Below are 25282 nucleotides of genomic sequence, written 5' to 3'. Positions count from 1 at the left end.
CTGTTCCTGCAAACTGATGGCCACCACTCTCATCTCCACACAGCGGGGCACAGTGCTCGTGTCCCCGCCAGGCCCTTACGCACCTGAGCTCAGAGATGCAGCCTGCACACCCCTGAGCATGCTAGTCTGAGCTCCCAGGGAGCAGCGACCTGCAGACTCACGTGCCAGGCTCCTGCCACAGACCAGCCCACGGGCACCAGGGAGGCTGGCCGCTGCCATTCAGGGAGCAGGGGGCTAGGAATAACTTCAGACTCAGAAAAGTTTGCTCGACCTCATAAGCACCAGGTACCCCAGGCAGAGCACTCGGGGTGGGTGGTGGGGTGGAGGGGCTCTGAGAGCTCACTCTTTTAATCCCTCCCACTTCTTACGTGTGCTGTCCTTGGTGGTTAATAAATGTGACAAGACAACTCCTCCACAGCATCGGCCCCAGCAAACTTGCTCAATTAACCAATGAACTCCAAAAATCTCCCAGATCTGACCTGAATCTGATACAGCTCATGAGGTAGTCCTTCCCCATACACACGCTCTCTCTTACACACACACACACACACTCATTCCATTTAAAGGTTAAAAACAGAAACAAGGCCAACCTTACAGATTAAGGAAGCATTAACTTCTAAAACAATATTGTCCAATACAATAGCTGTTAAGCACTTGAAATATAGGCAGAATGGCTGAAGAAATACACTTTAATTTCTTTTTAAAAATTTCCAGAGGGCATCTGTGTTCACCAGAGAGATGAGAGTGGTGGTGAATGGGGAGACCATCCCAAGTGGGGTAGGGACACACTGCAATCCCTTGCCCTGTTTTTCCCTCCTGTCAGGGTTTGGAGCACACAGGCACCCAATGGGTTTTTCAACCCGCCAGGACCAGGATTTGAACTGCAGTCAGTGATGTGGGGTCTGATGTCTGATTCCCTTAACCAGTAGACTACACGGCCAGCCCTGAACTTTACATTTTTAAAAAATTATAATTACATACACATTTAAGTTCGGGACCTGAGTACTGTGGCAACTGTATTGCACAGAGAGTTTACGAATTTATTTATTTATTTCATTTGCTATAGGGCATGTCTGCTCACTGAGGAGAGACGGCGTGGAGGAGGTTGGAAAAGCTCCACCCTGAGGAGATGACCACCCTGCAATTCCTTCTCCATTCTCCTCTCTGGGATTTTCTGGCATGTATGCACACACACATCCAGTGTTTTTATTTCAAGCTGTTCAGTTCGGGGCTTGAACTGTCCGGTCAGCCATGTAGGATCCAGCTGCCTTAACTACCACACCACCAGCTGGCCGAGCTCTAATATATTTTGCCAAAACCAGAAGCCTCCTCCTAATTTCTGAGAGATTTCATCAACATTGCTCAGCCTCCCACCACAGTGTCTGCTATTCACGCGGGATCTTTACTGGCTGTCAGTAGATAGATCGATTTCCACTTCGGTCTTCGGTTCATTTGGCATGATGCATCTTACCTGATTAAGTCCTTTCCAAGCTATAAGGGCTGCTCTTTGGCTTCATTTCCTACTGACGCGGCCCACTCACACCCCAGAGCCATGGCATGTGTCAGTTCCTGAAATGCTTTCTCCCAGAAATCCACAGGACCTGTTACCTCTCCCCCTTTTTCTTGGCCTTTGCTCTGACATCACAGAGGTCATCCTAGGCTCCTGTCATGAAAGAGCTTCGCTTCTGCAAGGCCATTTCTGCTCTCTCTCCCCACCTGCTTTATTCATGTTCTTTAACGACGATGACACATTATATGTTTATTCACTTACTTCCTCATTAACCAACTAGTGCATGCTCCATGAGGGTGTGGACAGAAGTCTGACTGCTTTTTCCTATTTTTCCAAGGCCTAGGGGGAGCTGGGCCCACAGATGTCCACAGACCATTTTGGCCCATCGATAACAGGATTCTTCCTCCATCCTGCCCCTGGCATAGTATTGGAGTATCTTTGTGATGTGTATTGAGCCTCCTTACTGCTGTTACAGTACATTCCTTTCTGACCTCAGCAAGCTTCCTTTTCCAATCACCACGCGAAAAGCTGTAAAACCCACCTATAACCTACAAGGCCCCCTTCCTCCACCTTCCACATGTCCTGCCTTCTTGGGCCAGACCAATAGAAAAACTTTTCACTAAATTCCAAACTCTCTCTCTAGCTCTCAAAATCAAATAAAACGAACCCCTGTACCCAATCACCCCGAGCGAAAGGCATGTTTTGCCTCCTCTCCATCCTACGTCACTCATTCTGCTTAGAAATAAACCGCATTAACTATCAGTTTTATGAAGCTGGTTATTTTCCGTCGACAAGAGCAAGAGCACTGTGTGGTACACTGATGCAAGCCCCCAGCACCTAGAGGGGTGTGCGGGTCTTACTAGAAACTCAGTGTGTGCTAGCTGAAATAATGCATTTGATCTCTGGCTACTTTTCACGAGAGAGAATTCCGTGTATCAGAGACATTTTAGGTTACCCAGGTTTCTATGCCTGAATCTAGAAATACAACTTCCATTTCCCTGTTTCTATGGGAACATGGAGTCCGAATCCCAAATAAGACTTACAGAAGAACTTTTAAAGGGAGCGGCTTATAAATACTTGACTTCCCCAACTGCACTCTCTAAGCGGGGATCAGGTCGACGTGGTTCAAGGATCCTGCCAGACTGCAAAGTGAAAGTAGGCCAGGGGTGAGCTGTAAGGGCTGGTGGGCACCGGGGGAAGCCGAAGAGAGCACAATCTTCCCAAAGGAGAATATTCACCAACCCCGGCCAAATGGCAACGATGGCTGCTTGAATGTGGCCACATTTTCTAGTTTTTCAAGGGAAAATGGAACCGTGAGTTTTCATATAAAATTCCTGGACATTTAAACATCGACAATAAATTTGATGTATTAAAATAAAAAACCCTAATTTAGATGGGCCATGACCAAGCTGTCTGGAGTCAGGTTCACCGTCTGAGGGGCAGGTGGTAAACTCTGCTACAGCTTCTCCTGTGGACACAGAGAAAGCTGCTGCCTGGCCCATGGCTGGTCAGCAGATCGCATGTGGCAGGTACCAGCAGTGTGTAAGTCCCTGCCTCTCGGAGCTGCTTCTAAACATGCCGGATAAAGAAGAAATAGGAGGGCTAGGTGGAGGCACAGTGGTTACACAACTGGACCCACATGGGAAAGGTCCTGGGTTTGGATCCCAGGACTCTCCAGAGCACACAGGGTGTGCACATCTTTGACCTGGGCTGAGACTAGGTGTGGACTGTGGTGTGAGGAGCTACTGGGATCCTGTAGGGATGCCTGTCTCTCTCAAATACAGACCTAAAAAAAAAACCAAAAATAACGATTTGGCTGGTTTAGAAGTGGGAAGGGCTAAACTCAGACCTGTGATTTCCTCACTCATTCTGCCAGTTTAAAGGCTGCTCCTCCCACAGAACGTACATAATGGGGGCTTCAAAATGGGAACAAATGCCGCGTGTGTGGCACTGTCCCCACCTATAGCTCACTGTCTACCACGCAGCCTCCCAGGGTGACATCCTCTTGGCAAACTCTCCCAGGGCCCTGGGCTGCACAAGCTCAGAGGTTCTGCCCCTCCGCATGGGGAGAGGACCTCTCTCTCTCGGTCTGACACATTCATCGGCCTTGTCTCTTCACACTGAGGAAAGGAAATATGAATGAGTTAGACCATAATCCAGAACTAACACAGCTATTTTTCTCCCTGTACCACCATAGGTGGCCACCCAGAAGACTAAGTGGGCTAGGTGGCTCAGGCTCCAGACACGAGGAGAGAACCGCATGGTTGGAGTGTTCAGTAGGATCAAGTGACAGCAACCAGACCCAGACCCAGCCGACTCACTGCTGTGGAACAAGTACCTCCCACTCACCCCTGCACCACATGCACACCCTGCCACGCTGACAGCGCAGGCTGCCCTGGGCTCCGCGGCTGCCCTGCTCCCACACCGAGGAGGCATTGACGGCAGCACCCAGGGTCTGACTCCCCTCCCCTGCATGTCTTAGTCTGTCCGAGCTGCTATAATGCAATGTAAGGAATACCAGGGACTCAGACACAGCAGCCAGGCGTTTCTCACAGTCCTGGTGGCCAGAAGTCCAAGATCAAGGTGCCAACAAACACGGCGTCTGGTGAGGGCTGCTCCGTTTCAAAGATGGCACTTCTTGCTGCATCCTCACACGGCGGAAAAAACCTGTCAGCTCCCGCCACCTGTCTTTTACAGGGGCACTAATCTGTTCAGAGAGGCCCTGGCCTTGTGACCTAATCACCTCCCAAAGGCTCTTATCCCCTACATTAGCAGCTAAGTTCCAACACGTGGATTTTCGGGGCGTATTCAGATCACGGCACAGCTGTAATCTGTGAATGGGCTGCTAGTGTCAAAGAAGTGGAAAGGGGCCGCATGGATTTCCGATGGCTATGTAACCACAACCAGAGTTGAGGCTTAAAACCAGATGTTTACTCTTTTCATACTTCCGGAGACCAGAGTCTGAAATCAAGAAGTCGGCAGGGCCATGCTCCCTCGGAAGGCTCTGGCCCACCTTTCCCTCTTCCAGTCCATGCATTCCTCTCCTTATGGCCGCGTCGCCCTAACCTCTGCTTTTATCTTCACAAGGCATTCTGCCTTGTGCGTGTCTGTGTCTCCATTTTCTACTCTTTAAAAGAAAGTCCTGTACTGGATTCGGGCCTCCCTAACCCAGTGTGATCTCATCTCAACTTGATCACATCTCCAAAGGGTCTAAACCATATTCCCAGGGCCCAGGTGGACATGGGATTGGGGAGATTGGGGAGGAGGGGGACTCTTCTACTCAGTACCGGGACATTCAGAGACTTTAAAGTAGATCCCAAATGGCCTGCCCCAGGGTACACAGCGAAGAAGCTGGAAGACAAGACTTGAACCTAGGCCAGGCAGAAATGAGTGCCAGGCACCTGCTAGGCCCGCCGGTTGGCTCTGTGCCAAGAGAGGAATGGCCTGCTCAGTGCGTCTTCCCTGGCTGGGGCCTTGTATATCAGTAAACCTTGATCCACAATGAACCACCTCCTTCGATGACTGAGAATCAGGAGAAAAATTCTGAAAACGATTTCCACCTTGGTCATAGAAATGGTGCTGGCAATGATACAAAGCACTTCTAAAGATGAGCTGTGGAAATGTTGTCTTTGGGTCAATGGTTGGCTGGCCATGCTTCCTCTTTGTTAATGTGGATAAATGCAAGCTGTCAAGTTACTTGGCTGTATTGTTCAAATAAATGGGTTTTTATCAAACCCTCAAGTAAGTGCAAAATGCTATCTCTGGGTGTTTATGAAGCTAGTACCACTTTCAGCTCTAAAAATGTTCTCATGTTGCTCTTGCACATGGCTTTATGTGGCTTCATTGATGGCTTCATGTGCCTATGCTGGTGACAATTTCAAATTTCAGATAAGCAGCAGGTGGTTTGAGTCCCAGACCTGGTGGCTTCTAAAGTCATGCTGGACACATGTATATGCATGCCCCAAATCTCAAGAGGAGAGTGGAAGAGATGGGATTGACAGTGTGGCCAACACCCCTGGGGGAGTAATTCCTCATTTTCCTTTCTCTGTCTCTTTCTCTCTCTCTTTCCAGCAAGCGCACATGCCCTATGGCAAAAAAAAAAAAAAAAATCTGTGGAAGCTCAGAAGTGAGGCTGATTCGGTGTTGGGGCCCTGAGATGAGGATTTAAGGGCAGCCCTGGCTCCATGAGCAGCAGGATTTTTTGAGCTCACCGCCTGACACCCACCAGCGGCCTCTTATAGTTGTTTCCTGTAGCTGCAGGAACAAATTATCACACACTGGGTGGCTCCAAGAAACAGTAAGGTATTCTCTCCACAGTCCTGGAAGTCAGAAATACAAAATAGTATCACAGGGCAGAAAGCAAGGTGTGTGCAGGGCCACACCTTCCAGATATGCAGGGGGAGGCCTATTCCTCGCCTCTTCCAGCTTCTGCTGGCTCCAGGTGGCTCTCGGCTCCTGGTGGCTCTCGGCTCCTGGAAGCTGCTCTCTCATTTCAGCCCTCATCCCCTCTGTCTCCATCCTCACACACCTTCTTCCTGGTGTCAGTCCTCTTAGGAGGACCTTCATGATCACACTGCCCACCCAACAATTCAGGACAATGTCTCCATTGTCTTGTTTTTGAGTCACTAAACAAGGCAAGACACTCTGAGAGCACCTGGCAGGAATAGAGAATTGAATGGCCTGTCGAGCAGATTTCACTAGTTTCCCAGAAAAAGTGCAACACCCAGAACCACGATGTCACCCAAAATGTCAGCCTCCCTTCATCACTGGCCCATCCATCAATGAAGCAGCTGCTTCAAAACACCATAATTAGAAGAATTCTGGTGTGCTTGGTCATTTGCAAAGCGTTCTGGCATTTGTAATCACGTGTGAGACGATAAAATGTGTCTATCCCTCGCGAGTCCTGGGAGCTCAATTCAGAGCTCCGCACAGAAGTAAATGAGATACTCCGGGTCTGCAGGACAAAGGCAGTATCTGCCACTTCAGCAGATACAAGGTCATTTTCATGGGCGGAGTCCTGCCCTGACTGTGCTGGGGAAAGGCCACACCCCACGAAGCTTTGGGAATCAGCCAGAGTAGAGAGCACGAGAAAACTGAGAACCACCACCAATAGCATTTCTGTGCATCTGTGAACACACGAGCCCCTAGCTCTGCCTAGGGAGCAGACAGACACAGTCTTGGGCCTGATTGCCTAATTCCTGAGAAATTGAAAATTCAGTTCCTTGGTTTTGGCTTTGGCTTTTTCTCCTCTTCCTTTTCTTTGCAGAATGGTGGTTAAGGAAGAAACAGTCTAGTGTCTAACAGGCCTGAGCAGTCCTCAGTGTCCCCTGACAAGCTGGTCATTCACCCAACTTCTTCATGATCCACCAGTGAAAAGACCGGGGAGGAGTGGTCACTTGCTGAAGGGCCTAATGCCTGTACGCGACATCTCCCGCACAAAGACTTCCACCTCCACTCCCTCTTTGCCTTCCCCACCCATCTCATCCCTCATCTTCTCTGCCCATATTAAATGGAATTTCTGAACATCTCTCGTTGCCACTTCCGGTTTTATTTTCTCTACCCTCTCCTATTTCTTGACGCCTGGTTAGCCACTGCTGAGTGCAGCCTGGAACTGCTACGGTGGTGACACCAGGGAGAAGGGCTGCCCTCTCCAGACCCGTGTGCACACCCAGTGCAGAAAGCCTCACCTCCAAACAGAAGAAGCCCCTTTTGGGATGCAGAGGTCAGGAGGCAGGACAACCCCTCAGGTCAGTTCCCCTGTGCACCAGCCCACATCCTCCAGAGAATCAGGCCAACAGTGTGTGTGTGTGTGTGTGTGTGTGTAAAATGCATATGTACATGTATTAGCCATGCGTATATGTATACTTACATATACATACCTATTATACACATACACATGGAGTTTAATTTTAAAGAAATTGGTTTACACAATTGCAGAGGCTGGCAAATCCCAAGTTCATATGACCGGGTCAGCAGGTGGCATGTTGGTTAAGGCAGCTAAATTTCACATGGCCAACTCTTCGGTTCGAGCTCTACATCTGAAACCAAGCAAGGACCCCCTAAAATATCTTCTAGGGTTCCTGAAATATAAAGTCCATTTACATTGCAATGGCCCAGAGTAAGGAGTAAGTCTTCAGACTTTGGTTATGATACTGACCAACATGGACCATGAGTGAGGGCCATTTGACCTCTAAAACTCTCACTTAAAGGAAAGAAGGTTTTCATTTCAATATGTAAGATGTTTTATAGGCTGGAAACTGCTTGGTTGTGAGCTCAAAGACTCTACGCTGAATGGCTCCAGATACCTGAAGAGGAATTTGATTATCTAAGGCTTCGCCAATCAAGAATGCCCAAGAGGGAACCAGCAGTTAGCATAATGGCTATGTCGCTGGACTCCCACATAGTCAACCACGGTTCGTGTCCCGGACCCAGTGGCTTAAAACTCACGCCGGGCGCGTGTGCATGCATGCCTAAGATCCCGAGAGGAGAATGGAGGAGAAGGGATTGCGGCATGACCATCCCCCCTGGGGGGTGATTTCTCGCTTTCTGTCTCTATGTCTCTCTCTGTCTGTCTGGCAAGCGCATGCACCCTATAGTGAAAACCTCTCAAAAAAAAAGAAACGAGAAGAATGCCCGAGATGATCACGTCCTCTTGAAACAATCACTGAATGATCATGCGTCTAGGATCTCTGCCCCTAAGTTTTGCCCTTAAAAACCTGTGTGGGGAACATCTCAGGGAGACCAGGTCTTTTCAGCATGAGCTGCCGGCTCTCCTTGCTTTGAGCTTTGCAATAAAGCTGTATGTGCCTATGGTTTGGTTTCATAGCGCTTGGGCGAGCAAACCCAATTTGAGTTTGGTAACACATCTGGCAGCTTGAAAAATACACTGAGTGTGTGTGCACACATACCCAAAGTCCCAAGAGGAGAATGGAGGAGAAGGGATTGTGGTGTTCCTCTCTGGGGGGTGAGGGGGCAGTGATTTCTCACCTTTTCTCTCTGTCTCTAGCTGTCTCTCTCTGGCAAGTACACGTACTTCATGAAAAAAAGAATCCTTATGACGGACTGGCAGGCTGAAAACTCAGGCAGGAGTTGAGAATGTAGTCTTGAGGCAGACTTTCTCCCTCTCTGAGAAACTCCAGGTTTTGCTGTGAATGCCCCTGACAGATGGAGGAGGCCCGTCCATGTTCTGGAAGGTCATATCCTTTACCTAAGCCACCTGATTATAGACCTTAGCCACACCTACAAGACCTGCATGCCACACCTACGGCAGCGTTTAAGTAACAACTAAGTGCTAGAGCCCCGTCAGGCTGACACACCAAACTGCCCTCACAGTCCATTACTGCCTCTCTCCCCTGCTGCACCTTCTCCTTGGCTTAGGCCTTTCATTGTCTGGACGTTTTTCCTTCCTGTTTCTCTTTGACTTCAGAATCATCATTGCTTGCCATCTTGAACTGAGCAATCTGAAAAGCAAAGGGTCCCCGAAGCTGTTCATACCAGGACGTAACATGAGGGACCTGCCAGAAAATGGCACCTTCCTCACCCAGACTCCAGAGACTCCTATTTAGAAATCAGGAGGTCTCAGGACCAGCAGACGGTGTAATGGCTATGTAGCTGGACTCCCACACAGTCAACTGCGGTTTGAGTCCCAGAACTGGCAGCTTAAAACTCAAGCTGGGTGTGTGTGTGCCCAGAATTCCAAGAGGAGAATGGAGGAAAAGGGATTGCAGTGTGGCCATCGCACCTGGTGAGGTGATTTCTCACTTTCTGTCTCTCTGTCTCTCTTCTCTCTGGTGAGAGCACATGCCCTATAACAAAAAAACCTCTCTTAAAAAAAAAAATAAAAGTAGAAGTCAAGAGGCCTGGGGACCGCTGACTCAGCCACAAGCTAATTTTGGAATCTGGTTGTCTATCTCTCTGTATCTCCATTTTCCTCATGACTGAGAGATAAATAAGCCTTCCGCATTGGGTGGTGGAGCATTTGTGAGCTTTACAACTCTGTGAAAGTAGAAAGAGTGACCATTATCATCTTGTGATCCATGTCCTAATCATCATCATCACCACTTTCATCGTCTTCACAACCATCACCAGCACTGTCTTGGCTACCATCACCATTATCATAACCGTGTCATCGCCATCACTATGAAGACCATCATTGTCACCACCACCACCATCATTATCGCCAGCATCACCATTGTCATCATCTTCATCACTATTACTATCATCGTAACCATAGCACCATCATTATCATGACAATCACTGTCATCAGCAACGTCACCACATCACCATATCCTCACTGTCACCTCCACCGTTCTCACATCACATCATCATCACAACCGTATCATCAGCAGCATCGTTATCATGACCATCAATCACTGCCATCGCCATCACCATCACGAACATCACCATCATCTTCGTCATTAGCCATCATCATTGCTGTTGTTCAGGATTACTCAATACATGTTTTAAATGCTCCTCTTCCTCTTCCTTCTTCTCCTTAAATAAATCGCATCTGTCTGTCCTTGAGTCTCAAATATGAGCAGACATCAGAATCCCTGGAGGGCTTAATAGAACACAGAGCACCGGGGCCTGCCCCAGGACTTCTAATTCAGTGGGAATGAGATGAAACTTGAGAACTGCGTTTCTCTCAAGTTCCTAAGTAATAGTTTGACTGTATTCCCCCAAAATCCATGTGTTGAGCCATTGGAATGGGATCATAAGGAAGAAGACTTGGGGCCAATAGGTGACATGATGGTTAAGGTGGCTGGACTCTCATATGGCTGATTATGGTTCAAGTCCTGGATCTGGCAGCTTGAAAATCATGCCAGGCATGTGTGTGTGTGCCCAAAATTCCAGGAGCAGAATGGAGGAAAATGGATTACAGTGTGGCCCTCCCCTCTGAGGGGTGATTTCTCACTTTCCCTCTCACTGTCTCTCTGTTTCTCTCTAGCGAGCGCATGCACCCTAAGGCAAAAATCCCTTTTTAAAAAAAAGAGGGTGAAGACTTGATCCAATTGTTGGGTTGAGAAGTGAAGCCTTTGGGAAGACTAGGATTAAGGTTGTCAGGACTGGGCCTCCTATGATTGAGTTGTAGTGTGTTTACAGGAAGAGGGAGACCAGAACCAAGGGACTCACAGACATGCTGCTCTGCTCTACCTCAGTCATGATGGGATTGGAATTCTGCAAGCTGCCCACTGGATATGGCTCCTAGAACCTTGGCCCTCCAACCATGGGCTGAATAAACCTCGATTTTTATAAATCACCCCGTTTCCAACATCAGCTGTTAGCAACGCAATAGCAGATTAAGACACTAGGCTTTGCTGATTCTGTCGGTCCAGAATTAGTGCTAAATCATCAAGCAAAGGCTTGACCAGAGGAACTCTGCCCAATAGCCCAAGATTCCTTACAAGGGCCTGTGTTCACACCAGTGGCTAACGATCACCGATGTTTTCCAGGTAGATGTGACTGATGCCTTATACATGATGCAGCAAGCCATCATTTCCCCCAGGGACTCAATATTAAGTGATTCATTTCTCATAACTGGGAGGGGATGAAAAATGAAAGCTGGGAACACTTATAGGCAGAAATCTTTGAAGTAAATTCTCTTATGTTACTGAAACACAAGGCGGGAAGAGAAAAGCATGGTCAAAATGTATTTTTGGCATGCAGAGTGTGAGACTCTGATACCGCTAGTTACAAGAGCAATGTGGGCAGGGTACAAAGTCCAATTGACCCCATGGTATTTCCCATAATTCCCTTTGCTACCACTTGTGGCACCTGGTGATTGTCATTAGAAATAGAAACAGAAGTGTCTGTTTGGGACTGTGGTTTTGCTGCCATGAGAGTGGACTAATCATCATGCTAGGACCCACACAGGGTTCCCCATCCCAGGTGCTCATAGCCTGTACTTACAGGACAGTGACAGAGAGACAGGTAGGCCTCCGACACTGGCCTTTCATCCCAGATGTCATGGAAGACTCCCTTCCCTGGGAGCATCAAATGGCAGTTAGAAGCTGCTGCCCAGAAGAATCAGAAATGGCTCTGAAGTATTACCCAAGCACTTGCCATAACTCAAAAGGTGTTAGCTGCTATTTTCTAAGCAATTTAAACAACTTTCTGGCAAAATGGCAAAAGAAAAAAAAAAAAACACAAAACTTTAAGCTGGGTCCACTCACACACTACTAATCTCAAAGGAGATGAAGGAGCCCATAGCTCCCTCATCTTTGCCCCTGGAAAAAGGAAATTTTCTTGGAGAGCAATTATATTCATTATAGACCCATCATCAAAAAGGAACCCATTTCTACAATCCATTATATATTAAACACTTGCAAAATGAAAGATTCAGGACTAAGAGCCAGGCCTGCCATCATTTAAGAATTAAGTAAACTCTCTAATGGTGGTCCAGTAATTGGGTCAAACATGTTCATTTTCAAGACATTGAGCCTGTATATATCGGTAATATCTAAGAACGCTATTTGTAAATCATCTGTGGGAGCCAGTTCAAAATTAAATAAGCTCAATAAGATATAAAAATTATTTTTAAATATGGTGAATCATGGTCATCTCAATTTTCCCATTAAAAGGATCTATCTGACTATTTAGAGTAACAAAAAATATTTTTATAATTTAGAGCATTTAGCTAAATAAGAAAATTGTTTTTACTCTAAATGGTTACTTGGACAACTATATTGAGATTAGATAAACTTTGTATCCATACAGAGGACTATTATACAGTCAGAAAAAGGGATGAAGCACTGACACATGCTGCAACATGAATGAACCTTCAAAACATGTTAAATGAGGGACCAGCAGTTAGCATAATGGCTATATCGCTGGACTCCCACGTAGTCGACTATGGTTTGAGTCCTGGACCTGGTGGCTTAAACTCACGCCGGGCACATGTATATGCGTGCCCAAGATCCTGAGAGGAGAATGGAAGAGAAGGGATTGTGGCATGGCCATCCCCCCAGGGGGTGACTTCTCGCTTTCTATCTCTCTGTCTCTGTCTGTTTGGCGAGCACACGTGTCCTATAGCAAAAAAAAAAAAAAAAAACCTCTCAAAAAAAAATGCTAAATGAAAGAAGTCAGACACATACTGTATGATGCCATTTACGTAAGATGCCTAGAATTGGTCAATCCAGAGAGCCAGAGATTAATCAGTCATTGTCCAGGAACAGGGAAGAAGAGGACAGTGACTTCTTAATGGACATAGCATCTCTTTTGGACTGATGAAAAGTTCTTAACTAAACAGTGGTAAGGGCACAGAACACTATGGATGTACTTAATGCCACTGACTTGCGTGCTTTAAAATAGTCAAAACGTTAAATTCTGCCTTATATGTATTTTACCACAATTAAAAGGAACATGAATCGGGCCTAAGTGCTCTACTGTGGAACACTCTGGCCAATACAAGTTTATTGTCCCTCCACTCTGGGCCAGCAGACCCAGTTAGGGGTAGGGGATAACACGAGCCCCCTCTTCATGAGGTTCTCAGAAAGCTTGTCCCATCCGATGGAGGGGTGGCAGAGCCAATATCTTCCAACAGCTGTACAATTAAAACCATCCATGTCGGGACCAGCAGTTAGCGTAATGGCTGTCGCTGGACTCCCATGTAGTCGACCACGGTTCGCGTCCCGGACCCAGTGGCTTAAAACTCACGCCAGGCACGTGTGTGTGTGTGTGCCCAAGATCCCAAGAGGAGAATGGAGGAAAAGGGATTACGGTGTGGCCATCCCCCCCAGGGGGTGATTTCTCGCCTTCTATCTCTCTGTCTCTCTCTGTCTGCCTGGCGAGCGCACGCGCCCTATAGCAAAAACCTCTCCCCCCAAAAAAACAAAAAACAAAAACAAAAAAAACCCACCCATGTCCAGGGGCCAGCAGGTGGCATGGTGGTTAACCCATGTCATGGGGCCAGCAGGTGGCATGGTGGTTAAGGTGCTGGACTCCCACATGGCCAAATGCAGTTTGAGTCCCAGGCCTGGCAGCTTGCTTTCTCACTTTCCCCTTCTCTCACTCTCTCTCTCTCTGTCTCTTTGGTCAAATTAAAAAATAAATAATAACAAATAAAATTAAATAAATAATTTTGAAAATATGTATAAAAGCATCCATGTCTTTACTGCCTTTCCAAAGCTCACCCTTGCATGCTTCATATAGATGAATCTCTGCATTATTCATGTGTTTGATCTACTAGGAGGAAGTCAGGGTCAAACAGGCAAACTGCCTCTGTCAGCAGTTTCAGCCCTAAGAGATGGATGGGCGCAGAGTAGCCTCCAAACGCAGAGCCCGTCCGCGATGAAATGCACCGGCCTCGTGTCATACATGCAAGGGTGAGGTGCAGAACCTCGATGCTGTCTGCTAGGATAATTCACACCCAGGTGCTTCTCGTTTTCAAGAACTCTCTTTACCTGAAACGGAGTCTGGCTGTTGTAGTTTTTCAGTTCCTTATTTCCACCTCGAAACAGCAGCACTCTTGCACAGCTGTCCTGCAAACGGAAAAGAATCTGTTTGTAACTCGGTGGCATGGACATGCTACAAAGAAATCTGCTCAGAGGCTCGAGCTCACAAAAAAACATCAGAGAAACGCCAGCTTTAAAACGAGGGCACATTTCATTCACCAGAGTTGCAAGGGTGAGAGCAAACAGGCTCCTGCTTGCTATTGTTGAGGCTAAATTGCTGCAAATATTGTGGAAAACCGCTTAGCAGCATTTATAAAAAAGGAAAATACGTATACTCCAAGACCAAACGAGTCCACTTTTTAAGGCTGTATTCAACAGAAAGTCTTGCACACGTGTATAACATATTGAATTGCTGGAAAAGTCATGATGCATGTTTTGCATACAAAAACATAGAAAAAATATGTCATGACTTCTTCTAACAATTCATTTAACAATAAGTAAAATACCACAAAGTGAAATGCACAGAGAAAGAAAGAGAAAATCTGGAGACAGCATAAAAGTTCTAAAATAGGGAAAGTAGGGGCCAGCAGGTAGCATGGTGGTTAAGCACCAAACTCCCACATGGCTGACTCTGGTTCGAATCCTGGACCTGGTGGCTTGAAATTCACACCAAGTGTGTGTGCGTGAGTGCCCAAAATCTTGAGAGAAGAATGAAAGAGAAGAAACTGCTGCAAGGCCATTCCCCTGGGGGGTGATTTCTTACTTTCCCTCTTTCTGTATCTGTCTGTCTGTCTCTTTGTTGAGCATACCTGCCCTATGGTGAAAAACAAAAGAAAACAAAAAAATCCTAACTAAAAATAAATAGATAAATAAATCAATAAAATGGGGGAAGTGGTGATGTATTCTAGAGCATTGTTCCCCTGGGTAGTTGGAAGTATATCCAAGAACTTCTAAGAAGAAAAGGCAAGTCTTGGAACAATGATATGGCTTAATTCCATTTACACTTTAAGAAAATTTAAGTCCACATCGTAGAGAAGCAAAGATTATGTGTGGAAGGATATGCAGTTAATGGTATTTACTTTTGTAGGAAGGAAAAAGGATTTAAGGAGAGCACAGCATAATGTTTATAAAAAGCAGGCAGTATTAATTTCTTTTCTTTCTTTTTTTTTTTTTTTGGATTTTTGCTATAGGGCATATATGTTCAAGAGAGACAGAGAGACAAAATGAGAAACTATTCCCCCCCCCCCCCGGGAGGATGGCCATATCACAGTCCCCTTTTTCCCATCTTCTCTCGGGACTTTGAGCATGTGTGCACACATGGCTTGTATGATTTTTCAAGTCACTGGGTCCAGGACTCAAACCATGGAGTCAGCCACGTGGGATCCAGCCACTTTAATCACCCTATCACCTGCTGGCCACAATTTTCATTTCTTACGTATCCTTACAATGAGTGTAAGTATGTCCCTGTGCATTGATTAAGTGTCTACCGTTTGCCCATGGGGACTGACAGGACTCCTTGCCAACTCCTTAAAAGCTCCCACTCAGGCGTGCAGGGGCAAATACCTACAATCAAAAGGCAGGAGTAGAATTTAGATGAGGAAACCCTGGCCATGAGAAAGGTCTTAACTAACAAACGCAGGTGCCTACTTAGAACCTGGCCATGGCGCCTTTGGAAGAGCCTTTCAATGACCAAGTGCAGGCTGCTGCCCATGCGTCACGCAGCAGGACGGCTGCTGGAGCACCTTCTCCTCCAGCTCTCTGGGCTGATGGCCCCACGGCAAGTCACAGTCAAGCCCTGCCGGGGGTGAATTGCAGCTAGTCTGCGTTGACCCGCAGTACAGCACAGACAACAGGCAGGTCACCCACACTCCGGCCCCCATGGAGACATGCTGTAGGAAGGAACAAACAAAACGCCCAGGCAAGGATTCCCACTCAAGCACCTGCTGGAAACGAGAGTTCAGAGACTGTACCTGACACTAGCCCTGGGCTGGGGCAAGGTCAGGGCCGAGGTGAGCGGACGCTGGACCAACTGCAGGACCTAGAAGAACTGCAGATTTCAAGACAAAGCCAAAGTCTACAGAAACTGAAGTAGACAAGTGGTGGCCCAGGGCTGAAGAGAGTGACTGCTCATGGTTACGGGCTTTCCACCAGGGTGGGGCAGAGGGGATGAAAATGGTGGTGACAGATGCACAGCTCATCAAATGGACCAAGAGTCACTGAACTGTATGCCTTAGAGGCGTGGGCTACGTGGCATATAAAGTATATTCTGAGGTAAGTGTTACTTACGTATTTTAAAAATAGATCAATCAGGGCTGGCCCCATAGCCTAGTGGTTAAGGAAGCTGGATCCCACATGACAATCACAATTCAAGGTCTGGCAACTTGGAAAACATTGGGCATGTGTGCATGCATGCCCCAAATCCATTCCAACAGGCTGGAGACATGGAGGAGAAAGGATTGCAGCATGACCATGTCCTGTTGGAGAAAGCCCTTCCCCACCCCTCCGGCAATTAAAAACAAAACGTATGTGTTCCATGACTATGAAGCAGGGCATGGCAACAGCACAAAGGGACAGTGGGTCCTGGGAGCTGGCTGAGGCTACTCCAGTTCCTGTGGCCCGCACTCGGCATGCTGATACTGATGAGGAAACCACCTGTGGACGGAGCAAATAGAAGCCCGTGGTAGGAGGACTCTGTCCTATTAACTCATGGTTTTTTTTTTTTTTTGGAGAGATTTTCACTGTAGGGCGCGTGCGCTCGCCAGACAGACAGAGAGAGACAGAGAGACAGAAAGCGAGAAATCACCCCCCAGGGGGGATGGTCATGCCGCAATCCCTTCTCCTCCATTCTCCTCTCGGGATCTTGGGCACGCACGCACACGCGCCCGGCATGAGTTTTAAGCCACCGGGTCCGGGACACGAACCGCGGTCGACTACATGGGAGTCCAGTGACATAGCCATTACGCTAACTGCTGGTTCCCCTATTAACTCATGTTTGAGGACGGCATCTGAGCGGGGGTCAGTCACTTATAAAACAATAGACACGAGATGGGAGCAGACTGAAGTTCTGTGGACAAGATCAACTGGTCTCCGTGTTCTCAAGCTGTACCACCCACAGCTGCTCTCATGCCTGGCTTTGCCACCATCTGTGTGAAAAGACCCCGCGTGCATGGGGCCTCGGCCCCATGTGACGCTACCTTTATGTAGACGGGCTCTGGCGGGGCTGCCATGAAACGCACAAAGCTGAGCACGAGGAGTGACTTGGGCTGAATGCCAGGCTGTGCTGAGAGTTCTACCCCGCAAACCCCACAGGAAGGACAGACTGGCTAGAGGGGACTTCCCATGCCTCTGTACCCTAATTCTAACAAGAAGCAAACCACAAAGGTTTTCCCCTCCCCTGGGGCACTGGTTGTCAGCCAGAGGCAACTTTGCCCCCTACCCCCGGGACCATCTGGAGACATTTTTTACTGTGGTGATCAGGAGTGCTATGGCTCTTAGCAAGTTAGGGTCAGGGATGTCGCAAAACATCTTATAATTCACGACAGCCCCAGTGTCATTAGTGCTGAGGGGGATAAAACCTGCCTTCGTCCAAGGCTGGAACTCAGGGAGTGTCCAGTAAGATTTGTGGAAGATGGCCACCTGCTCTCTGGGGAGGCAGGGAGGATGGAGGCTGCCCTCTGAGGACACTCACCACAGGGTGGAGAGGGGGCCTAGGGACCATGATGTGTCCATAAAGGAGGGGCCGAGGTGTGCAGAGCCTTCAGACTGTGCTCACAGGGCAGTAGCTCAGGACAGCAGGACACCTAGGTGCGAGAGCACAAGGACACTCGGAGATGAAGGGTTCAGTGAGAAAAGTGAGCAGGAGCCTGGGTGCCAAGAGCCCCAACGCCAGGACCCCCACTGTCTACAGAGCAGGGAGTGTGCAGGCATGTGTGACACTCAGATGGCATGGAGGCCAGATGACCTGGGAGTGGGAGCCTCTGGAGAAACGCAAATGGGACTCATAAATTTACCCTGGGATTTCTACACTCTGCCAAGTATCGCCATGCGTTCACCTGATGCTTTGAATACGTTTGAATGATGTTGAGAAAGTGAAAACGATGTAACTGTGTTCAGCAAATAAACCTTTCACATCTTGGGTACAATGAAATCTAGAAGCTATGGGAAGAAGAGAGAGAAATGAAGGAGAGAAAGTTTGAGACTACTAAGGCAGTGACGAGAAGAAAGGAGGAGAGGAACTTCTGCAGGTCCTCACCAGGAGTGGCAGGGGAGTGGGAAGAGGCCAGCGAGGGAGTGGGGATCCTCCGAGACACCTACATGGGGGTCCCGCCCTGAGCTGAATTTGCACTGGGTTCTCACTGGGCCCTGGCCCAGCAGCCTGGGAGAACCACCTGACAGCTCTCAGAGCACTGAGAGCAAGCCAACCAACCAGAAGTCAGGAAGCAAGGTTGCTGCTCAGAGAGCGCCAGGGACACCCCTCCCCTGACTTCTGCAATTTCTCTTAAATGCTCATTTCTTGACAAGAATTTTCCCTGCACATTCCCTATAAGAAAGGCTGATTATTTCCTATAAATGAACAAGAATAAATTCTCAGCAGACGCAGACATTCAGACCTGCCCAGGCAGAATCAGGCAGGATCCTAGGAATATCTTCCCCTCACCCAAGCAAGGGCTTGCGGTTACTGAGTCAGTATTAACTGACCCCCTAGATACACAATCCGTCACTTGAATGATGAGCTGACTTCACAGCAAAGTCAGGGGAGTTACTGTAAAATTGGAGGGCCAATAGTTCACGTGCTTAGTAACAACTTAATTTTACATGTATGTACATGCTCGCACATGTGTCTGGGTGCATATGTACCTGTGTGTGAGTACACATGTACTTTGCAGTTCAAAAAAAAAATATGTCCACCTGTTCCCTCTGATTCAACCATTACAGTATCCTGGCTCAAAAATAACAGAAGGCCCATTTCACAGACAAGGAAGTGAAGGCCTTGAAAAGTTAAGGGAAAAACTGACAATTTATGACTTTAGAAAGGAAGAACAGGAAACCTTGGAATTCAGAGGATTGCTAGCAGGGAGCTTTGCTTCCCTTGCGGCTGCTAGCTGCCCGGAGTTCCTTTTAGAGGTGTAACTTACATGACAGGTCTTGATTCTTCTAAATAAGTCAATGAAGTATAGAAATAGAAGCAATTTGCATTTTTTTTTGAAAACTGTGGCATTAAGAAGAATATCATTTTCACTGCTGCCAATTTTTCTCTTGGCATGGATTTTCAGACATTTCCCTTGACAAATGTTACCTTCCCTGCAAGGAGCATTTGTAAGGCTCCTCCTACAGCTGGCCAAGGGCACACCATGCCTCTGGGTCCCCATGAGCTGCTAGGCCTACAGCACCATGCTTTTCATTACAGAGATGCAAGGACAGACTGAAAAAAGTCCATTCCTTCAAGCATGCAATGTGTCCAAACTGGGGACCTTCCTAGCCCCTGGGGACACAGGCAAACCCAAGGATCAAGGTCTCTGGCCAGGCTTGAGCTACAGAAAGGAGAGAGACAATAGCACACAGTCACAGGCTGATTGATTATAAAGACCCAGGAGTGCCAAGGAAGTGAGAAAAGAGGGTCATTCAAAGGGAGAAAGGGCCGGTCCTGTGGCCTAGTGGTTAAAGGAGCCAGATTCCACATGGCTGACCGCAGTTTGACTCCTGGCCCTGGTAGCTTAAAAAACATACTGTGTTTCGGGGGTATGCATGTATACCCCAAATCCCAACAGGATGGAGAAAAGGAGGAGAAAGGACTGCCATGACTCTCTCTGTCTCTCTATGAGCACATGTGCCCTCTGACAACTAAAATAAGTGGGGGTAGGGGAGCCAGCTGAGCCCTTATGAGGAGGGACCATGATGATCAGGAGAAGGTCCCCAGCACAGGGACCAGCAGTGTAATGACAGCAAGCAGGACCAAGTGGTATGAGGGAGAAACAAGAGGCCATTGGTGGGGCTGGGCGCCCAGGAAGCTGGGGCAAGGGAGGAACAAGATGAGCCAGACAGGTCTCCAGGTCTAGGTGAAGGGGATTTTCGGTAGGTAAAAAATGCAAACTGATCTGCGCTGAGCAAAAGCACTCCTGTGTGCTTCAGAAAATGGGCATGATGAAAGGAGGAATGAATGATAGCAGTGCCCAGGGCAAGGCTGCAAGCAGTGTAGGCAACAGGAGTCAGACCAGAAGTGGAAGAGACCTGGGATGAGAGGGGTGGGGAGGAACTGAAGGGCAGCCCAGATTTCAGGCCTGAGCTACAGAGAAAAGGGTGCTACTTAAAGAGGGGAAGGAGTGGCTGAACTGGGGTCACCTATGAGACCCCCTTGTGAGAACACTGGCTGGTTAATGGACATTGCTGCTGGAGCATCGGGAAGAGGTTAGGCAGGAAGATCAGGACTGGGGGCCATCGGTGTTTTCTAGAAGGGACTGGAGGACACGGACAGGCCTGCCAGAGGTGGGCCTGGAGCTGATGACACCGAGGGGTTGAGGTGAACAAAGACAGAGGTGTGACCACAGATATGCCACAACAGGTGGTCACCTACCCCAAGCAAGGAGGGACAGAAGTCCCACTGGACTATGCTGGTGAGACAATCAAGAAAATAAGGAGGCTGAGTGTACAGCAATCTTTCAAGATTTGTGGGACGGGTGAAGAATGAAGGAAAATAGGCACGTGCACTCAGGGAGCTTTGGAGAGAGAGAGCAGTGGAGTGTTTGTACAAGCTAGGGGGCCCGATGGAAGAGGAGAAAACAGAGACACTGGTTGCTGACTTGCCCAGAATCACACAGTCATTGCTGTGGCCGGGACATTAACTCCAGCCTTCTAGGTCCCACCAAGCACTTCCATTGCAACTGCACTGAGGCCATCTCCACTTATGTGTCACAGACCCGAATTACCAAATACTCTGAACTGTAAGCCAGGCATTCATCTCCAAGACAAATTAACCTTTAAAATGAGCCTACCTTGGTAGCCATAAATCTAAGAACGAAGGCACATGTGATTGAGAAAGAGCATAAAGTGGTAACGTATAAAGACGTGGGACACTGATACCCCCTGAGTGGGGCTGCAGCCTGGTGCCACAAACCAACCCTCCCACTGAAGAGCTGTACCCCATAGCAAGGGCCAGGGTAGGTAAGACTGCAGCCCTCACATGCCATGGGAGCTAGGTGCTTCTGCCTGATGTGGGCCCATAGAGCTCCAGCCTGCCCCAGTCCACAATGATGAGAATGGGCCTCCAGGCCTTAGAGGGGCATAGGTTGGAAGCCTGGCTTTGCCCTTTCCTAACTGGGCTTCTTTTGGACCATGCCAGGATCTTCTGACCCCGTTCAAGAGAAAGCCAACCAACAGAATTCACCAAAGGCTCATCGGGGGGAGTCTCAGGTGGCTGACCGTGTAGAAGCTTTCACTAGCAAGACCCACACCCACAATGCTCCAGAGGATGAACACCCTGTGACAGCCCATGGACACAACCGCAGAGCCACCAAGTGCTCCTTGGGACACCGGTCAGGACACAGAGGTGCAGACAAGAAACATCTCTTCTTACTAGAATCAAAAAACTTGTTCCAGAGAGAGAGTTTTTGTTTTTGTTTTTGTTTTTTGCTTTTCTTTTTTTTTTAACCTTCTAGACAAACTGGTCCGGCCTAGTAACCCTTGATATTTAAAACTCCCTCCTTTCCTTCATTATCCAGTGTAGAAAAACAAACACCAGGCTTTTTTTCTCCCTCTGGAGCTCTCAGAAAACCAGCATGAAGCTGAGGGAGTCGACAGATTAGACACAATTTGCTGCTTACAATCAAAGCCCTAATTAGTTGATTTCATCAGAGACTGAAAGAGGATATTCGAAAGTATATTTTTTTAGAAGTATAGAGCTAAGACTGACTAAAATTCTTAAGGTGAATATACCAACCATACATCTGGGTGCTTTAGATTTAATAGGGAGAGCCTGTTAAGGCAAATCAGCAGCAGCACTGCCATCACCACACTGTCACCATCACTGTCACTATCACCATCATCACCATTATCATCGCTGCCAGCACCACCACACTGTCACCATCACCATTACTGCCATCACCACACTGTCACCATCACCATCACTGTCACTGCCATCACCACCATACTGTCACCATCACCATCACTGCCATCACAATATTGTCACCATCACTGTCACCATCACTGTCATCACCATCATCACTGCCATCACCACATTGTCACCATCACTACCACATTGTCCCCATCACCATCATTGTCACTGCCATCACCACCATACTGTCACCATCACCACCATCACCATCACTGCCATCACAATATTTTCACCATCACCATCATCATCACTGCCCTCAACATATCACCATCAGGATCACCAGCATCACTATCACCACACTGTCGCCGTCACCGTAATCATCACTGCCATCCCTACCAGCAGACCACACAGCCCGGAGCCTACGGTGTAAGCGAGGTCTGAGCAGAACGCAGCCGCACTCTTCAGCGTAGGCACTGTCTACAGAGTTGAATCGCTGCCGCAGAGGCCATGAGGCCTTCAAAGCCTCCATAGTTACTAACTGGCCTCTTAATGGAAAAGCAGGGTCCGATGGCTTCACAGCAATAAAATACGGCACTGTGAGGCTGACCGCATGCGAAGGTTCTGGGTGCACAGGGCATTTGTATGCCCATGCTCTGGTGCTCGCTGAAGGCTTGCAGTAGATGGTGGCATGAAGACCTGCTGAGAACATTGTCTCTCAGTCTGTCTGCCTGTATGTCTCTCATAAAGGCAGAAAAAAGAAGACATGTTTTAAAAAAGAGAAGTCCTAATCTGAGGTACATGGGAGGTGGTTTTTCAGTGGCCAGTTCTGGAATTAAGGGGTGGGGACTAAGATACAACACAAGAAATGACACTGAGTCACACTTGGTCCCATATGTGACCAGAAACTCAAGATTACCAAAATGTTTGAACCTTTTCTAATAATAATTTTAAAATTTTAAAAATTCAGCACTTTAGAAGATCATGTTGTCCACAATCATTTTGAGTAGCAGAAAACATGCTTTTCAAGTTTTTGTATTTGTTTTTTCCCATGATAAAATACCCTTGAAGTCTACTGGGGAAAATTAAGGAACATTTTTCCATCTAAGGCAGTAATTAAGAAGCAGATGTTGGCACAGATGTTTCCCCAGCCCCAGCAAAGTCTCCTGACTGCTTTTCTAATGCAGCTGAGCAGCCTCTCCCTGTACCCATAAAGTCACCCCGACGTCACCATGCCATGGTGCACCCATGGCCACTGCTACATACGAATGACATTGCTGAGCTTTCTATGAGGAGGAAGAGGACAGTAGCTCTGCAAGATTCCCTGAAACCTGGCTGAAATGCTACTCCAGTGCTACTCCGTCTGGCCTACACAGGGACCTATGCCAGCTACAGGGGAAACAGCAAGAGGTGGGCCCAAGGGTGAGGGAATGCTGGCAGGAAAAACAAGTGAAGCATGATAATGGCCTGGTCCTCTTGTGGGCATCTTACCCTGTTCATGTCTTGCAAAGGGCTGCAGAATGAAAAACACAAACTCTACCAGGGGATTATCAAGAGAAGGCTTGACTGGGTGAAGGATATCTGGGTTGGGTTTTGAAGGATACATAGGAGTTTTCCAAGGCAAAGACTCTAGGGAGGTTTAACAGCTAAAAATAAAGGACTGCAAAGTGACTGGAGGAGCTGGGCTGGTGAGCAGCCATGGAGAGGGCTGGGAAAGAACTTGGGTCTAGGGTACAGCTTGAGATTTCCCCCTGGAGGCCACAGAGAGCCAACAGGAGCAAAGCACTGCCTCGGATTAGACCAGATAATGCAGATATTTACACAACATGGGCCTGGGCTCTCAGCAGAGCCCCTCTGTGATCTTCCCTCCATTCCTCAAGGAGGAGGAGCCACACACCTTCCCACCCACCACTCAGCCGCTCAGTAGAGCATCCACATCTCACCACCCTCCAGACTCAAAGCCTTGAAATAAAGGAAAGAGAAGAATCCCGGAAAGAGGAGGCAGAGAAGACCTTCAATAATAATGTCCAGGTACGAATCCGACCTGGAGCTCCAAGGAAACTGGCACACCCCTTCCCCACTTGAGGCAGCACCTACACCCCTGCCACGTCCTGGGGACCGGACCCCTTCTCCCCCATTGTACTCCAGCAGCCTCCCCCTGCCGTCTTCAATCCTCCTCACTCTCCCTGCACTCCTAGGGGACCAGTCACTCTCCTGTTTCCTTCCCTACCTAGCCATGGTGCACACTGTGGGATGCTGCCCCGTCCCTGGCCTGGAGGGCAGAGGTCACATCCCATAAGCCTTCGGTGCTTCTCGAACACAACCATCTCCTGTGGTCCTTGGTTCTTAGAGTCGGTCTTACACAGGAGAGTGTATGCTTTATTTGATCTGTTCACACTGAGGTTCTACCACTGGGTATAGACCCAAAAGAACTAAAAGCAGGGTCTTAAACACACATGCATGTCCATGTTCATTGCACTGTTATTCACAATAGTCAAACGACAGATGCACCCGAGTGTTCGCTGGTACCTGAATAAGCTGAGTGTGGTATACACATCCGGGGATATTACTCAGCCTGAAAAGGAAGGAAAATCTGACCCATGCTAAAGACACTTACTGAGAGCAGTAAGCCAAACCCAAAAGGAATGAACACAGTGTGGTTCCACTTCTATGAGGTCTCTAGAGTCAAATTCAGAGAGAAGAATGGTGGGTGCTGGGGATGGGGAGGAGGCATGGGGAGTGAGTGTTTCATGGGGACGGAATTTTGGTCTTACAAAAGTTCTGGAAATGATCGAGGGTGAGGGTTGCACGATGCAAACGTACTTAATGACCCTGGACAAGGTACTTAATGGTTCAAATGGTAAATTTTGTGTTACGTATATTTTGCACTTTTTTAAAAAGTGCATCATGGCATATTTGGTACATGCAATGGCACAAGGCTTGCTTTTGTTATGTGACGGTGCCACAGATGTCTAGCAAGAGGACCACAACTCCCTGGGAGAGCTTCCCCAGGTCGTGACTCCAATCTGCCCCCTTCACGTCCCACGTAGCAACCCACTGCTGGGATTGGAACAAGACTCTGGAAGTCCTCAGAGCTGGCATTTTCCCTGTGGAGGTAGAACCAAGAGAACCTGTTTCCTTGGGCATGTTCTGGAAATGGAGCATGGCATTGGGCAGACCCAAGTCCTCAGCCCAGCTCTGACAGGTACCAACTGTGAGACCCGGTACTGCTCACCTGGCTTCCCTGGGGCTCTGCTGTCTCCATCCTACAATAAGCAACAGTTCCCACTGGAGCAGCAAGTGAAGATCCCCTGGGATGCCCCACCTGGCCTGCTG

General features: G+C 48.1%; 1 protein-coding gene across 1 annotated transcript in view; it reads right to left on the bottom strand.

The window, feature by feature from the left end:
• LOC102495642 (SH3 and multiple ankyrin repeat domains protein 2) overlaps positions 1-25282 on the bottom strand; it is a gene marked incomplete at its 3' end in the record, with an annotated part of 501991 nt that overhangs the window by 304479 nt on the left and 172230 nt on the right. Inside the window, 1 exon segment of the mRNA XM_006141097.3 lies at positions 13912-13989. Coding sequence (XP_006141159.2) covers positions 13912-13989 — 78 coding nt within the window.

The sequence above is a fragment of the Tupaia chinensis genome, unplaced genomic scaffold (assembly GCF_000334495.1).
Source record: "Tupaia chinensis unplaced genomic scaffold, TupChi_1.0 Scaffold000047_1, whole genome shotgun sequence".
NCBI classification, from domain to species: Eukaryota; Metazoa; Chordata; class Mammalia; order Scandentia; family Tupaiidae; genus Tupaia; species Tupaia belangeri.
Note: the sequence above shows the minus strand (reverse complement) of the source record. Positions and strands in the feature narration are given on the sequence as shown.